General features: G+C 42.4%; 1 protein-coding gene across 6 annotated transcripts in view; it reads right to left on the reverse strand.

Annotated features, from left to right (window-relative positions):
* The window catches only part of ADCY2 (adenylate cyclase 2), a 239,302-nt gene extending 232,647 nt beyond the window's left edge, over positions 1 to 6,655 (reverse strand). The window contains exon 1 of one of the 6 annotated variants that reach the window (XM_075494060.1): positions 6,058 to 6,655. In XM_075494060.1, the coding sequence (XP_075350175.1) occupies positions 6,058 to 6,288 (231 nt within the window). In that variant the 5' untranslated portion in view covers positions 6,289 to 6,655. The remainder of the gene's footprint in view (positions 1 to 6,057) is intronic. The other 5 variants (XM_075494057.1, XM_075494058.1, XM_075494055.1 and 2 more) reach the window with 5 other exon arrangements.
* Between the last annotated feature and the right edge of the window lie 11,997 nt (positions 6,656 to 18,652).

Consider the following 18,652-nt stretch of genomic DNA (forward strand, 5'->3'; position numbering starts at 1 on the left):
TTGTGACATTAAATAAGCTTTCCATTGCCAGGGTATCCACAAAACTTTAATTTATTAAGATTACAGTTCAAGGCTACGTATTTTTCCAACATAGCCATACCTATGGTTTTATCCAGTTCTTATTCAGTATTCAGGTTATTCAATATGAAGGATAAAATAGAGGTATGCAAAGTGAGGTTTCCACTGGCACCTCATCATCTTGATGGCTCTCTGTTTCCATGCTTGTTAGGGACTGGCAAATGAGACAAGCTCTTAGCAGCATTAAAAGTAACCACAGACGTACTGGGAGTGTCATTAGCAAATGAAACAAGAAAAAGCCAGACTGATGTTGTACCGAGGGACGAAACCAGACACAAAGCTAGGCAATTCCTGCTCCAGACAGGAAGATGCAGCAACCTTTACAGGCCTGACTAAGGAGGCAATGCTGGCTACAGAAGTCATGCTCAGACAGCCAAAGATACTACTGGAAGGAACATCTGGCAGGGACGGCAATATCGTAAGACTGTATCAAATAGCCAGCAACTATGGCTGCCAAATAGTCAGCAACTATAAATGGAAGAATATATTGTAATATGATGGTGCCTAGAGACAAGGAAAAAAATTAGAAACATAGGATTTCCTCACAGAGCATTTTTAATACGGGACTTGAAAGCAGAACTGTATGCTCAATTATAGCTGGAATTATGGAAAGAAAAGGCATTATAAACACACTAATGTTTTGAATTCTTCCTCATCTTGGTAGTGGCAATAATCTGGCAGAATGAGTTTAAGAAGAGGTAGGACACCTCCTGGGCACAGCAACCACAGCATCAAGCATGCCACCAACCCTGTCTCTGCTTCTCCTTCAATTAGTGAGGATTTTCCTACCTCATTACCTTTGCTGTGACTTAGCTTTCTTTTGGGGGGAATGGATATGCTGAAGTTTGAAAACAGTATAGCAGATGCTTTGGCTTACTTTCAGTCAGCCAGGATTCTAAGGAATGCTTTCAGACCTTGGGTATTCTTGGACTTTGGGAAGACAGTTGGTGCTCTTGAACCAAAAAAGCTTTAAATTACACAGGGCTGATCTCAAAAGATTTCCTAAAATTGAGAGTACCAGTGAACTTACAATACGGCTGTATTATTCTATGCAATCAGGTTAGAACAGAGCATCTCATGAATAGGGATATGACATCACCACAACATCAGTGTGGTGACCTTTTGGTGTGGACGTATGAATTTTTCAGATCCAGAGTACTGATGAGAACATTACCAGAGGCATGCAGCAGACGCCCTTATGCAGACACCTAATCACTTGAGACACTGCAATGAGAATGATGGAACATGTCTTCCAAAGCCACATGAACTTGAAGACTTTTCCCCCTCCATTTCAGGATGAGATTCTGATCATGGAAATCTGGAAGGGTTTGGCTGATGTCCAGTTTTTACCAGAAGCAGCAAGTTTTTATTTTAGACAGAGCAAGACCAATTGGAGGGAGGGAGGATTTGCTGTCATTCTGACCAAGGACCCAAATAAATGGCACACCCCAGTTCAAGCCCCAGGAGGCTTACAGGACTCTTCTGATCCTCTTCTCTTTGCACAGAGTCAGGTTGGCAGCTAAATTAATGTGCTCCTTCAGAATGAGGCAGCTACCTCTGCTTCCATGGAGGATCAGCTGAAGGTAAGTAAATTCAGTCAGTCTGATGCCAGAAAACCAGTTCCTGCAGAATATCCATCTGCCATGTTGCAGGTACACCTCCTTAGTTAATTGTACTCCCCCTTTAAGAATGATTGCCTACTCCCAGTTTTGCTACAGAAGGTATTTGGGCATGTCAGTGATGTAGGTGTGCAGCCAACCTTTAGTGTCTTGGATTTATGAATGAGTAAAAAGGTGCAGGAATCGTAAGGTGCAGGAAGGTGCAGGAAGCATGGATTTATGAATGAGTAAAAAGGTGCAGGAAGCATGATCATGAACTTTTCAGGAACTTCAAAGAAGTGGTTGAGGGGGATAAGTAATACCTCTGCTCCACAGACAATCATTAGACAGCTAACCCAAAGCCATCTCATGGTGCTTTAGAAGAGGGAAGGCATCAGAATGCCACATTTTCACTTTAAACATTTTCACTCAACACATACTCCACTTGAAGCATGCAGCTCCACATCAACGTCAACACATCGACAACCACATCTTAAGAGATTTACAAGGTCACCTGTAGCAGCAAGGATTCGGGAGACGGATAAGGGCTGCAGACTAGTGTTAAAGGTAAACACGGCATAGCCGGCTTGCAGCCTTTGAGCAAGGGGCACGGGCCAGTCTAGAAGAAAACACATGTATATCTGGCACCAGATTGGTGGACCCTGAGGTTTGGGAAAAAGGACAGAAAGATCTTGGTCTTCTCCCACTTAAACCACAAGTGCTAAAAGATTCCGATATCGCTGAAGTGTAGGTTTTTATTGAAGCCTGGACTGGGCACTCTTTATGTCTACAAAATACATGGATAAAGGAAAGTTATGGCTTTCCAATAAATTGTACAATTTGGGCATCATCCCTGTTTTCAGTCAGAGTTTTGCTTAACCACGTAAGAAACAAAACATCACAACTGCAGATATTTCAGATACACTCACATTTTACATTATGAAATTAAATATGGCAATTTTTTTTTCTCCTACAAATTGCAGTTATAATAGATATGCTCTGGCCAGAGACAAAACTGTTCTAGATACCACTAAAAATGGCCATAAGTTTTTAGTACTAAAAAGGGAGAGAGGGGCACATAATCAGTTTGTCCTACATATTATATTGAAAGAACAAGACAATAACCAGACAGAAAATGAAGCTTACCTCTGGCATTTCTAAGCACTAGAAGGCTTTCACAGATTTGGGAAAATAATTTACTCTTTATCGATTAAAGCAGCAGCTAAACATGGATGACTGATCTCAGTTTGCCAGTTTTCAGTTCACGCCAGGTACAGAAAAATAGAGAGGATACTTTGACACAGGAAATTCAAAGGTTGATACTATCACTACATTATTTAGAACTCCAAGCTCTGAATGGTCATCTTCCAAGCAGACTTCAGGAGTCTTACATCTAGTGTTTGAGAAGATAGAGTGCTTAATTCCAAAGGTCAAAATCACAATATTTTTCTGAAACAAACAAAAGTGAAATCTCCCAAGAAGCCTCTCTCAGTAATGACAGCAGTACATTGAAAGAAAAGTAATCAGATTTCCAGGCACACTTTGTAAGTAATCTTGTTTACGGTAATTGTGTAACAGCTTTTACGGATTCTTCATCTGAAATCAGGAAGGCTACAGCTCGTATTCTGACAGGTTGAAATAGCTGAGTAAGTGGAATACATCCCTGTGTGGTTGGCTGTGTTTGGGAACACTTAAGAATATATTGCCAAAAAAAAAAAAAAGGCAACTCAGACATCACAGTGATATATTTTAACAACCGAATAAAAAATTAAAATAGAAGGAAAGCCTCTCACTTCCATTGGTTTCAGGGTTTTTTTAAGAAAGCCTATAACATACAATGTTCATGCTTCACGAATATCCATTTTTTTCTGAACAATGTCTGATCCCCCGTTCCACGTTCTAAGCTGTTCCTTGAAGTACAAGTGAGAAATACGGATTGAGTGTTATGGTGAGTCATTTTGGAGTTTTGTTTCCACAACGGGCTTAAGTAATTTTCAGTAAAACCTTTACTGCTTTGTACAAATTCTAAAGGAAACAACTGTTAAGAAAGATTTCCTTTAGCTTCAAATGCACAGCACAGACCTACAGAGAACTACCCCACTTCACTTCCATTGCACCTCCTTTAGAAAATTAACTCTTCTGTCAAAACAATCGCGTACGTACTGGATGAGCAAAATAAAGACAAGAATAATAATATTGGCTCTTGTAGCTCAGACACTCATAACTGCTTGCCCCTTTTATATTATCAGGCACCAAGAAAATGATTAAGATTCCACAGCTATATAAAAAGAGTATTCTTTATTCAGGTGTGGGAGAAACAGATCTAAACCCTTCAGGAATATTTTAATCACAAATGCAACCAGAGCTAGACTATAATAAAACGCTTTTAGGTGAAACTCTGGGCAGGGCTCCAAAGGATTTTGCCCAACATCCTGTGGCTGGAAGTCCGTACAGACAAGCTTTCTCTCCGCCTGAAGTTACTTTCATCCGTTGACTGGAAACTTTAAGGATGAACCCCACCTCTCTCTCCACTCGCCCGTCCAGTTGTTAGCCACAGGAAGATAAAGGCTCAGGAAAAAGGTTTTAAAAGCATTTTCTCTCCTCTTCCGGTATGTCTGGAATTCCAAATACAGACTGAACTATAAAATTCACTCTTTCTGAAGTAGTAACGCCTGGCAAGATTCAGGCAGCTCACAGTTTTGTTTCCATAACTTTCAGCAGTCCTTCAATCTGGGCCCACAGTTACACCACCGATGTTACCGTGAACGATTTACCTCAAGAAACGGAATTATGAAAATAAGCATGTGCAACTTGTAAACAAGCTGTAGACCATACCATGACTGAAAGGTATGAAATTTAGTGCTAAACACTGTCAAGCCCAAGTTCTGCCGCCTTGACGGTAGGCGAGAATCATGTACGTCTCCACACCTAACTACGCCTCAGCCTTAGTATCTGACGGACTTCCATTTCCATCATCGATCCCTTCAGCCCTGATGGACAAGCACCCAAGTTAACACACTAGAATGAGATAAGGTGTCGAACCTGTATTTTGTACACAGAGCTCCAAAACTGAAACATTTAGGCATTAAACAACTGAATTATGAGGCATCACGATTACTGGCCTCACGTTAGCTCTTCTACAACTCTTCTGTATTTAGGGGGAATGGCACTTTAAACAAAAAGCTCAAAAAACAATTAATACAAATACCAAAAGGAAATAAACCACCAATTAACTCTAAGTTTAGCTAATCCTGCAAGCAGTTCCTGCAGTTTTTAAGACAAAAGTTTGGTCATAACAAGCAAGAAAGCAGGATTGTCTGTCTGTTTAAGCAAACACGGTTATGTGCAGTGCCTCTAGAAGAGAATCCATTAGATTTTACTAACCTACTCATCCTCGCTCTTAGAGATCACTAGCTCTATTCAATAAACATTAAGCTTTCCAGAAGACCATTAGAAGATTTTTTTTTTACAAAACAAAAAAAAGATTAAAAAATCGGAGACCCTTCAAATCCCCATTTTTTACTTCAGAAGTATACAGTAATGCAAACAGCCTGCCTCTAATCATTAACAGCAGGAAAACTCTGTAAGGAGCAAGAATTTTACTGCCCTCTGCAGCTCTTCCTTTGCGTTCAACGCAAGGGCAAAACGCCACAGATTTCTGGGTGAGATAAACTGATACCGACTGTCATCTGCCGCTGTGACATATTTTTCTTCCCAAAGGCTGGAAGCCCCGCACTGGACATGCAGAAAAGGTATCCGACCGAGCAAACTTCATCTGCCTTAAAAACGAAGGCTGCGCTGCCCCAAAAGCTTTCTTGAGAAAATGGGTCAAACGCTAGAAAATGGTATGATGAGGGGGGAGAACAAGGAGGGAACGGCCCCTGCTTACTTGCCAGAAAAATGTTACTTCAGATGCCGGTACGCACTGCATTTTTGGGCGGCGATTTAAGCCCTGCCACCGAAAAGGCCAATACGGCTAAGCTGCCAGTTGGAAGGGAGCGGAGCCAATGAATTAAGTGAATTAAACTCGATGCGCTCCTTGCCTCAGTTTTCGCCCCATCAGCCGCGCTGCCGCTGTTCCAGCGGCGCCTCAAAACATCAGGCAGCAAAGTTTGGGCGGGGGGTCCCCGGGCCCCGCCGCCGCTGCCCGCCGCCACCCCGGCGCCTCCCGCCACCAACTTTCCTCCGCGGGAGCAGCGGCACCGGCTCTCGCCCGCCCCGTCCCGTCCCGCCCCGCCCGGCCCGGCCCGGCCCGGCCCGGCTCGGCTCGGCTCGGCTCGGCGCGGCTCGGCGGAGGGCGCCGGGTGCGGAGATGCCAGCCGGGCGGCGGCAGCGGGGATGCCGGGCGGCGCGGGTCCCAGCCCGGGAGGGCGCCTCTTACCAGCCCGGAGGCGAAGAAGACGGCGAGCAAGGCCAGGCAGGCGCCCATCACGATGAGGAGCAGGAAGACGATGAGCGGGTGCTGCTGGCTCATGCAGTAGTAGGACTCGTAGAGCCAGTCCCGGGAGCGGGACTGCTCGCCGCTCGCCCCGCAGCCGCCGCCGCCCGCCTGCTCTGCCCGCTCCAGCAGGTAGCGGCGTCTCCTCCTCATCATCATCGCTTCTTGCCACATCGGGCAGAGCCCGCGCAACTCCCTCAGCGCCGCCGCCGCCGCCGCCGCTGCTGCAGGAGGCAGCCGGGGAGTGGAGCGGGGCGCGCTCCCGCGCGGGAGGCGGAGAGGAGGAGCCGCGGCGGCGGCGGCGGCGGCGGCGGCGGCAGCGGCATGGTGCGCCGGGCGGCCGCGGCCGCCGCGTCGCCAGCCCGGGGCTCGGTGCGCCTCCGGAAAGCGCCACCCCGCACGCACATGCCGTGCCCGGCTCCTCCGGAGGTGGGGGCGGGAGGCTCGCTCCTCCTCGCCGGGGAGGGGAGCGGGCGGCGGCCCAGAGCGAGCGCCCAAGGGCGGCGGCGGCGGGAGCGGGACGCGGCTCCGCGGGCGACCGTGAAAGCGGCCCCTGCCCCGCGCCCCTCCGCCCCGGCGCGGGGAGATGCTCAAGGGGCAAGGCCACCTGCCGCGGCCACCGCGCCCCGCCGCCACCCTCCGGCCGGGAGACCTCGCTGCCCCCCGCGCCCCCGGAGGGGTCCGGTGCTTCCGCAGGTGCCTCTCCCGACGGCGCCGGGGCGGCGGCAGGTACCCGGGGGGCGCGCCCTGTGCCGCGCCCGCCTCCCGCCGCCCCGGCCCTGCCCGGCTCCCGAGGGGACGCGGCGGCGGGGCAGCTCCGGGGCGCGCCGCGCCTTCCCGCGGGTGCGTGGCAGCACCTCCCGACGCAAGAGGGAGATGCCTTTGAAAACCTCTTTGAAATTACTCCCGCGGGCGGAGGGCCTGGCAGGTCTCTGTTTCACTGGGTGCCTCTCCCGGAGGCTGAATCTCCTTTTTAAAAATCGTACCTCAGTTTTTGTCACGAACAGACGTTCAGGTTAGGAAGCAGCATAACATGCGTTTTCCCCAGCTTTCCTTGTTCTGAAGGTCTTCGTTATTCCTAAAAAAGAAGGCGCTTGAAACAAACTGGACATGTAACTCACTGAAGTTACATATCCACCATGCACCGCATTTACCAGCTAAAGTTTTGTACGCGCATGCATGCAGTTCTCCTTCCCCAGCCACTGCCTCACTGAATATCCCTCCCCGCAGGACAAATCCCTCTCTGCTTTCTCCGACCCACTCTCTAGCCTCTGCTGTTGCTTTGCCACATCCTTTGTCTCCCAGGGGATGCAGGGCTGCCTAAGCTCTCCAGGGAGAGGAAGAGACCAAAGCGACGTGGATGCTGCTGGGCCTAAATGTCCCAAGGGTGGCTCCTGGTGACTGGAGTAATGCCAGGAGCAAGAGGGACTTGGGAGTACTACAATACTACAAAAGGTAAAAAACTGGGGCTACCATAAGTGGTCATAAGTGAGAGATTTAGAGCAGAGGGGTAACCATTAAGCAGGTGGAAGAGAAGGCAGGTAACTAGGATGATATGGACTGAAACTGCCCCTTTAACGCCTGGTGCGCCTTCTTTCTCTGCCACTGTTCACGTTTTCATCCAGAAGAAGAAGTGCATCAACCACCAGTGGAACAAAGCAGAGAAACCTATAGTACATATAGCTCGGAAGCCCTGGCCATACACTTACACTTCTTAGATTCCTCAGGTTTGAAAGAAGGATGAGGCCTGGGCTTCCCTGCCCCCTGTTCCTCTCGGCTGGCTGGAAAGAAGAAAAGCTCCTTGGCTTTCACTCTTCCTTCCCCTCAAGTGCTTGCTGGGGCAGAAGGAACAGATGAGGAAGAAGTGGAAAGTTACAACTGCGCCCACTGTTCTGGGAGAGAGAGAGTGAAAAACTCTCAGAAGCAGCAGTGATAAGATTGAAGGATGAACACAAATCTATGCGGGGAGAACATTCTGGCAGAATTAATTGCCGGGAAGGAGTTAGTAGAGGTGGGTGTGAGAATTTTTGCAACATGAAAAGGCTTTACTTGCAGTCACTTCAAAAATTGTGGAGTTGGCCACCCTCACTGTCACACACACATATATAGTGGGATAAGCAAGGGGAGTTTAAAAAAAAATCAAGAGACAATCCAGAATTACAATATAAAACTTCTTTAAAAGCAGATCGCAATATTTGGGATTTGAAGGCATCTCTCAAGGGTGGGAAGACCAATATCACATATGTGCTTATTTACAGTACAAGAATAATTACATGATTCTGTACGGACTCACAAAAGTGTAAAAGATCTGAACAGGCAAAATGAAGCCTGTTCTCTGTACCATGTATACAACAACCATCCCCCAAAAAGTACTTGAAGCTTACACGGTATGTTAACACAGATGACCATACTGGTTGTCCTTCTTCCCCAGCTGATTCTGCTTGAACGGCTTTCCACTACTTTCCACCTCTCTGGACTTGAACAGAAAAGGCCATTCCAAAGAGTTTACTATGACGATCATGTCATTTGTCATGTCATATTTCAGTAAGATCTTATGCCTGTAACAACTAATTCCTCATTATATGTCTCATGCAATTTCTCAGGAAATAAAATTATAATTCCACAGCAAAAACTTAATTAACCCAAAGGTTCCCCAGTGGTATCTTGTGCCTTTCCAGAATGATGAGTTCAGCATAACTCTCTTCTGAAGGACCAGACATAAGGTGCTTCAACAGCTGAGCAAGAGGAAGTACCAAGTTACATTTCCATTTGACTCTGTGTTTTCTTGCCCACCTGATGGACTCACCCTCTCTGCTTTCCCTCTCCAAAATAGAAACCTGCATCTTTCAATGCATTCTTCAAACTCCAGCTAGAAACATCCCACACCTTAATGTCTAGAACCCACATAATCCTTACAGCAGATCTATAGTTAGAGGCAAAGGTCCAGTGAAAAAAAATACCATACTGTCATGTAATTAATGACTGCATGATTCTATATATGGACAAGGGAATTAAAACTGCACAGTACCTAAATCTGAATTTGACCTTCTAATTTGAATGCTCTGCTTTTTAACTAACATATTAACACTTCTTTTTTTCCCCAGGATGCATTTAATTAAATGAACATTATTACAGTCAAATTACAATTATGTCATTGCTAAAGTTGAAATGCCGTATGTTTTTAGAGACCAATTTCCCTAGGTAGCCTAAAATATGCATCCTTACTTGGCTCAACCTGAAAGTTTGCTGTGCCTCAGGGAAAAGGAAGGTACAGTGAATTTTATAATCTGGGGTTGAAAAGCAAAAGACTTTCAGAAAAAAAGTTCTCTGTGTATTCCACCTTATTTCTCTAACAGGTAAAAAAAGCAAAGCTAGCACTTAAGATTGTCAGAAACTATCCACTGTGTACCCTTGAGATTCCAACAACATCAAAGAATTTGTTCCTTGAGCAGCTGGTGTCTAAGCATCTGCTGTACCCCTCTGGAGAAGCAAAACAAGACAGAACAAAAGGTTGAGGTCCACAGCTGCTTGTGAAAGCAGCCATGTGCCAGAGGCGTTACGCTTTCCAGTAGCAGATTGATTAACCTAGAGAACTTCTATCTATCGGGACCATCTCCAGAGGTCCCTTCCAGCCTCAACTGTTCTGTGATTCTGCGATATCACAGCTTATTACTAGTGTCAAGGGATCTGTGATAGGTCCTAGGGAGAGAGCTAAATAGGAACAGGAGATACGGGAGAAACTCCTGGTCCCTGCATCTCTCTCTTTGCCACTCGGGCTTGACCAATTTCCATCACCTCTTTCCTTCATTTTCCTTTCCCTGTTGTCTTCTCCTGCATGGGTGTTCTGGTCAGGGGTGCACACTAGCTCTCAGCAGAGGGAGAGGAGAGGCAGATCATTTGCTCTCAGTTACTCTACTCGGCTCTAGGACATCCCTAGCTACAGAAGATAAATTGCAAGGAAGAGATGCTGAATCCCACAGTCCTGCAACATAGCAAGCACTCAAAAGAGCCATAGCAATTGGCCTGAGCAAAATACACTGCCCACAAGTCCACTGGTGGCCAGATTCCCCTCCTCAGCAGCTGGCCACCAAAGTTGCCCAGAAGAGCAATCCCATTGCTATAGTCTTGACACTGTACTGCCACTGCCCACGTCCATCAGGCTACCTTACGCTGAGCTGCAGTTGCAGGGCAAGTTGTCCTGCCAGTGAGATTACACACGACCACCGGCTGAAATGCACTTCCAGAGCTCAGCCGTGGCAGCACGGCCAAAGACAGGTCAACAAGCCCTGCTTAGTGCTGCCTCTTGGGGTACACCAACCCATGAGCCATCCCTGCCATAAGAGCAATACATCAATACATCTGGCTTCTCCACAGTTGTAGAAGGGGGGATTAAATTTTGTGCAGGGGGCCTGGCTCTCCCTGTGACCTTGAAACACATAGGCTGAGGAACAGTAAATCTGCATGGGCAATTACTTAACAACACTAACTTCTCCATCAGGGATACACAACTTTTTAAACTGAATTTTTCTGGATTCATTTTACTGAGTTCAGTTATGAGGACTTGCTCTCTCAAGCCTATAACTGCAGCTATGTGTTACTGTTGCTCTTCAAAAAATGATGACAGAATTTCCTACAGAAATATATTTGATTTCACACATCTAGAACCCAGTGAAATTCACCTTTGATTTAGATACAGACTTGCCTGAGGTGGTTAATATTATTATTATTTCAGGTGCTAAATTACAGTCTGACTGATCTATAATTCTTTGTGTTCTTTTACTTTTCTTCCTCCCCCTTTTGGAAGCTAGTATCTAACTTTGGGCCTCACTCAGTGTCTATAAACTTTTAAGAATAATTACTAATAAGTTCTGAGGTTACTGAAGGAACTACTCAAGATCCAGATGATCTGAAAATACCTCAGTAGTCTCCCTTCTTCCCTGTTTTCATCACAGATGGTAACTACATTGGTCATCTAGCCATAGATAACCTTTTTATTAAAGATTGAGGCAAAATATAGATCAGTATTTTAGATGTTTTGGTACCATCTGTTATTAGCTGAATAGTGGGTCAACTATTCCCACAGTCTCCTTCTTTCAAAAAGCATGTGATGAATACAAAATTATCCAAAAGAGCATTAGTTTTCTCTCTGCTTGTACCTTGCCCTTTCTTCTTTTGATCATGCTGTTCTTTATACTCACTGTTGTAATTTGACTTGGTTTCCAAATTCTGTACTATATCACACTTTTCCAGTTTCAAGACATTAACCTCCAGTCTTTCATGTTGGGACAGTTTGCACTTGTGCAAACTTAGTAGAGTTACTTAGGAAAACATCTAGTCCTCCAGATAACCTGTTTTCAGGTAGGAGATCTAGGGAAGATGGGAGGAAAAGAATAAAACTCTTCAGAAATTTGAAACAGCTCAGGCAGTTTTATAAAATTCCAAATTTACTGGATAAACTCAAGACCAGTATCGTAGGCAGCTCAGGCAAGACCTGTTCAATACACGACTACAGTCAAAACACTTTTACAGCATTAGAATGCATAAAGAATAGGATGATGAATAATTCAGAACATACAATAATGCCTTTATATTGATCAATCATACAGCTTCATCTTGAGTCCTATTATCCTACTTACCCAATCTCATAAAAAATATTGCAGAACTAGAGACTGATTCATCAGAACACAAGTAATCAAAAACAACAGGGAAGAGTTTCTTCTATTTAACAAGTGTATAGGACTGTTATCCACAAAAATGAAAACATAAGAGGGAGCATGGTAAATGCACATAACATGAAAACTTTAGAAAAGACTACTTGGAATCTTACGTTTTCTTTATCTTGTTTTTTTTTTATAAAAAGATAGACTGAAAATTAAAGGAATGAAATGCAAAATTAGTAAGTGGGATATGTTATTTCACACAGCCTGTAGTTAATCTGTGGAACTCTGTCACGAGAGGCTTTTAAGAACAAGAATTTATCAGAGTGACAAAACAAATTTGGTTTTATATGGTTGTCAAAATAAGTCTGATCATCACCAGTAATAACATAAGTTACGAGGAATATTGATCCTATTGTTTCATGTCAGTGCATGAGTAATGTCAGTGCAAGGCAGTAGATACAAAGATGAGACAAAAATATGAAAGGCAGGTTATGTCACAATGGGTTTCTTGCATCTTCTACTGAATCGTAATGTGGCTTTTTTTTTATTTCCAGAGACAGGTTATTGGACTAGATTATTCTTTATTCTCATTCGGTTGGGGCAAATGGTGTTCCTATCATTTTAATTTATTAAAAAAGATACTGATTTCCTGAGTACGGGGCAAAACCATTGATTCAAAGACCACTGACTCACACAACACAATCTACATATTCTCCCTGTGAAAAGGAAGGCATATATATGGTAAAATTATTTTGTTTGTAGACATTTTATTATGATCCTTACCTCATCTGCATAATCCACTGAAAGTAAAACAAAATGCACCTAAAGCAAAATTGTTACTATGCAACCCTTCAAAATTATTGCAATGATCAAATCGGATATATGGCACTTATTGACCTATACAGGTTAATCAGGTTAACCCATACTACAGAAGAGAAACATATAAATCTAAATATAAAATGAGCAGTTAACATAAATAAATACATGCAGCTACATTCATATCAAAGAAAACCATATTCATATGTATCTGAAAAGCCATTTTTTCAAAATCTCTGTCATTGTTTCAGTTTTTCCCTCAGTAGCTGTCATAGTTATTTTAAAGGAAGCTCCCTCCTTTAGGGAAGTGCAAATGACAGTGCAAATTAATGGTACAATCCTGCAAAATTCATGATCCCAGTTCTGAAAATACTTAAAAGCAAACAAAAGTCTACAGACGTTACCTCCAGGACTCCTGTGAGACTTTTTTAAAACTCGGAATTAATCAGTGAAGTAAGGTTTTACAAGATGGAATGACCAGTATTTTTCCTAAATAAAACATTTCCTGCTGTTAATTTTATAGTCTTCTTGGCTCCAAGAAAGTCAGTCTGGGCTCATGTTTTTATAATTATTGTGCTATTATTTATTTAATGGCCATCAGTTACTATTTTGCTTAGACTGAGAAAGGAATACTCTAAGAAATGTTATCAACAAGTTAATATTTAAATTGGGTTGGACTTAAGCACAGAAGAGTTGAACATCACTCCAGATTTGGATCTCAAGTAAATTTTGCCAGTAATTTTCCCACTTGCCAGAACTATACTGTCTCTCCCATTCCTGCAGAGGTCCTGCATTTCTTCTTCTCCTTCTCCACAGCTTCAACATGTTCTGATAGACAAATGCTGTGTGTTCCCTTTGGAGATGGAGCAAGCACTGCTTGCTTTCAAGCAGACCTCTGCTGAGCTGCTTAGCGACCTTAGTAAAAATGTGTTAACCACAGATAGCTTCCAGAATCGCATGAAGCAGTGCGAGGTAATGGTTCCAGTTGCATATTTCATAAGAGCGCCCAGCTGACAGCAGAAAGTTGTAAGAATTGGTAATGTTCCAGGACCCAAGTTCGGGGAGTTCTGCCAAGAGCAACAGTTCCCAAGATTTTGGAGCAAGCGTTGCTTCTGGAGCGAGGCAGGAGGGACTGAACTGCTTCTGAGGACAAGAAGTTACTCTGGCCGTGAAATCCAGTGGTATTGGATGAGCGATAGACTGGGGTGCTGGGGTTCGGGAGGCTGGAGTGATTTTGTGAAGGGAGGCTTTGGGTGTGTGGGCTGAGTCAGGTCCTGGCACGGTGTCACACCTTAAACATAACGACTGTGGGTTGAAAGCACAGCTTAATCTTACTGTAGCTACTTCTAAGGAATGGGGAACTGTAGAGTAAATGTCTTTGGCAAACGCAGCCCAACCCTTTGCCTCACTAGTGAGGGCTACTTCATGTTGGGAAAGCTCCTCTAGAGAATGTGAGGATTACCCGGTCTTGTTTTGGAGAAAATATACTGATATTAATCAATAAAATACTCCAACTTCAGAATTTTTCTTTAAAACAACTGATTGATATACAACTGGGTACCGCTGATGGGTATTTGTAACAGAAGCTTATAAATGGCTTCTATAGCAATCTCTCAGATATTTCAGCCATAGAATACCAGGTTGGAAGGGACCTCGAGGATCATTTGGTCCAACCTTTCTTGGCAAAAGCACTGTCTAGACAAGATGGCCCAGGACGCTGTCCAGCCAGATCTTAAAAGTGTCCAATTTGAGCACCATCTTATCACTAAGAGTCTTTGTGTAAATTTTTCCATTTTTTGAGATCAGGATCTCAAAAACTAAAGTACCAGAGAGATGAACTTTTGGACCTCTCCATTTCACAGGGGCTTTCTGTCTCCTTAGGACTGAAAGAAAATTCACAGAGTCACAGAACAGTTGAGGCTGGAAGGGAACTCTGCAGATTGCCTAGTCCAAGCCCGCTGCTCAAAACAGGGGCAGCTAGAGCAGGTTGCTCAGGACCATGTCCAGTTGAGTTTTGAATACCTCCAAGGATGGAGACTCCACATCTGCTCTGGGCAACCTGTTCCAATATTTGATCACCCTTACAGTAAAAAAGCTTTTTCTAAACAGAATTTGTTGTCTTACATTTTGTGCCCGTTGCCTCTTGTCCTTTCACTAAGCAGCACTGAGAAGAGTCTGTCTCCATCTTCTCTGCCCCCTGCCCCCATCAGGTATTTATACACACTGGTAAGATCCCCCTTGAATCTTCTCTTCTCCAAGCTGAACAGTCTCAACCTTTCCTCATATGACAGATCCTCCAATTGCTTAATCAACTTCATGATCCTCCATTGGACTCACTCCAGTATGTCCATGCCTCTATTGTACTGAGAAGCCCAGGAATGGACCTAGCACTCAGATGTGTCTCACCAGTACTGAGGGGAAGAATCATCTCCCTCAGCCTGCTGGCAACACTCTTCTTAATGCAGCCCAGTACTCTGTTGGCCTTCTTTGCCACAAGGGCACACTGATGTCTTATGTTCGACTTGTCCACCAGGACCCCCCGGTCCTTTTCTACCAGGTTGCTTTCCAGACAGCTCATAGTATCAGATATCAGGTAAAGACTTACATGTTCTTAAATCCTGTTGTGCCCTCGTATGTATCCTTATTGATTGTTAGTATTATGGTAGGATTAAAACGAGTTGGTTTGCTAATCCAAATATTTCCAATGTGTTTTTATTTTTTTTCTTTTAGTTCCTGAGCTTTCATTAGGTACGTTTACTAAATTTCACATATGTTTTACCTCAAATAGCTATGAAAAAATTCCCAAGTTCTAAAGTATTTTGTGATCTCTAGGAAAGAAAAGTAGTACAAAAATAAAAAGACATTCTTTCCTGCTTATATAAGGTTGAAACATTTTCCATAGCGTTTTTCAGCAAACGCTTAGCGTAACACAATGCTTTTCTGTTCCTTGCCAGTATCCAGTACATAAATGGCACAAGGTTCATTGTGTCATCTGACCAGCACTAAACTGTTTTTTAAAGATACACACACTGATCAATTAGTAACTGATTTTGGTGTTGTGTATATTTTTATTCAATATGGGTCTGTTATAATGATCAAAGGTTCTTGTTTTAATAGTCAACCATTAGAACTTGCATGAGTGTACTAAGTGTTTTCTATGATACATTAAAATGCAGTGCTCAATCTCACAGCCATAAGAAAGCATCCAGTAAATGAGTTTTTTACTGGAGTGAATGGGTTAAAAACAGAATAACCTTGATTATACATTTTATACCAATACTGTCAGTCTTGTGCTTCTCAGATGCATGTTTATTGGACATATGAGTTATTTACATTGTTACTGGGAAACCACCCATGCTAGTTTGAAATAACCACTTACTGAACTGCTCTTGAAGCCATGCTAATTAGGTGGACATTAGACTATTGTGATTACATTATGCTTAATACAGTAAATTATACATAATAACTGTCGCTACACTAGTATGGTAGAATACTTCTACAATATCTCATTTTCACTTTGAGGGCACCGCCAGTGATTCTTGAACCAAGAAATTATAGACTTCTATGTATAAGGTAATTCAAAATAATACAGAGAAGGAAAAAAAACCCTAGCAGTTATGTTAATGTATACGTTCATGTATCAATACTCTACACCTTGGCTACTCTGCACAGTTCCCATCTCAAAAAAAAAAAAAAAAAGTATTGAACATGAAAAGGTATGGAAAAGGATGATGATCACAGTGTAGAGACTTAATGGAACAGGACTCTATTCAAAAGAGGACATATCCTTCCAATCTGATTGAAACTTATGAAATGTGAAAGCTGTAACAGCAGTGAATAGAGAATGACCATTCATTATTATCTATAATGCAAAAACTAACACACACCTGGTAAAACTGTCATATGGCAGGCTTAAAGCAAAGAAGCATTTCTTTTTAGAAAAAAAAAATCCCACAACGTAATTAAATTGTGGTATTCACTGCTAGTCACTGTTACGGAAACCAAGTATAAATTCATTAAAAATGGACTAGGAAAGAAAAAAAAGGAATTAGTTAATCAAAGGCTATTAAAAATTATAATCACGGTATAAGAACTTGCTAAGGAAGACCCAAACAGGTTGATCCATGGAAACTAAGTAGTTAAACCAGAGGGAGTATTATCCTATACATGTCCTGTTCTTATGTGCCTTCTCTAATCTTCACTGCTGATAGGCAAGAACTTGTGCAAGACTGAATGGACTGTCTTATGATTTTTATCCTTGTGGGAAAGAGGTAAGAATTAGTCATAACTAATTATGGCAGTTCTCATCAAATTATGTCGTTCTTGTATTTTATTATAAAGTCCTGTTTCATTATAAGCTCCTAACATCATACCTGTTATATAGAGTTAAATTTCCATGTAGGTCTCTGACTGCAAAAAAACCCCCTTTTCTTTTGGTCAAGAAAGAGTAAATTCTTTGTGATGCCAGTGATTTAGCTATTGACATCATTTTTTACTAGCAATGTGTTTTCTTATATGTGCATTCATAAGTGTGTGATTATCCAGTAGTGGGGTTGTGTATAGTCAGACTGGCCATACACTTATTGATTCAAAACAATGTAGCATCTAAAATTCATATGCAGCTAAAGGCAGCAAAATAAACAAAACAAATGTGACAGAGAAATATTTTAAGGATGTAAAGTATAGATGCAACTATATCAAGTACTAGTTCAAAACAAATTTGAGACTTTGGAAAGAGAATTTATAGAGCAAGCCACTACTTTTAAAGATAGGGTAGAAAGAGTCACAGAATAAAGAAATAAGTAGACTCAAGAATAAAGAACAAGCAACAGCTTGATGGCAGCTACAGGAAACCAGTCAAGGATCAATATGAAACTTGGAACCTTTGTCCAAAGGCCAGCATCAGTCTCCAGCTGAGAGGTAAAGTCAAAAGAGGGCAATAGGCTGAGGAAGAAATATAAGAGAATGCTTACATGACTTGGTAGAGAATACTCGAAGACAGCTGTGACAGTAGTGTAGGAGTATTTTGGAAAGTTATCAACATATAGAGAAAAGGATAAGAATTATAAGGTAATCTAATAAAGAATAAAATTAGAATAAAATATTCTGGTTACAAAAAATATCCAATTATAAGACAATTAAGTGAGTACTTTACAGAGGTCCTTCATAGTGAAGCAGACAAAAAAAAACCAAAACCAAACCAAAACCAAAATTTGGCCATTTTCTAGGCAGCTAAGGCATTTAGAAAAGAGTAAAATTTGTAAGTGTAATTTTAAGTACACATACAAATTTCAAAAGGCAATCAGAATTCCCAGGAGTGAAGCATGAAGCGTTCATAATTGTCATGCTGAAATACTAAAAGTAAGAGGAAAAAATCTAATGCAATCTTATCTAATTCATAAACTGATTGTGTTGGTCTGCAAATTTGAAGGTATCCAAAGGAACGGAGAATGATAACTTGCTCAATTTAAAATAAAATAAAAAAGAAAAGAAAAAGACTCTTGCAATGATTCCTAGCTCATAGGCTATAAAATCCTGGTTTTGCTGTTGCACTATAGTTTTAAATTTTAAACAGAGGAGAAATACAGTCGTTTTCTGGATCTGCGGAAAGCTGATCCTTTTAAAATTAAACATGCTCCATTCATTGACTGCTTGGGAAAAAAATTGAAAATCTATAAAAGCTGCAAAAGTTTTTTGATTAAGAAAGGCCACAGTAATAGACTATGAGGTTGTAGGGAGGTCAGTACTTGTTTTGTCTGCTATTAATACCTAATTAAGCTAGGGACCTGTTTTTCTGCCATTCTCCCTGAAGTAGCCATGCAAGTGTCCCTTTCATTACCAAATTCACAGGTCTGGTAGGAAATAATGACTTGCACCATTTTTTTAAGACTAATGATCTTTGGTGCTATAGAAAAAGACAGAGGATACAGTATAACAGAAATCAGGACTTAAACATATTATTCTTCCACAGACCCTATTTGATCTTAACCTCATTTATTTTATTAGACTAACAGAGTTTAGTAGGGAGAACTGGAAAACCTTTCAGGTATATGTGTTTCACT

The sequence above is a fragment of the Mycteria americana genome, chromosome 2, assembly GCF_035582795.1.
Source record: "Mycteria americana isolate JAX WOST 10 ecotype Jacksonville Zoo and Gardens chromosome 2, USCA_MyAme_1.0, whole genome shotgun sequence".
NCBI classification, from domain to species: Eukaryota; Metazoa; Chordata; class Aves; order Ciconiiformes; family Ciconiidae; genus Mycteria; species Mycteria americana.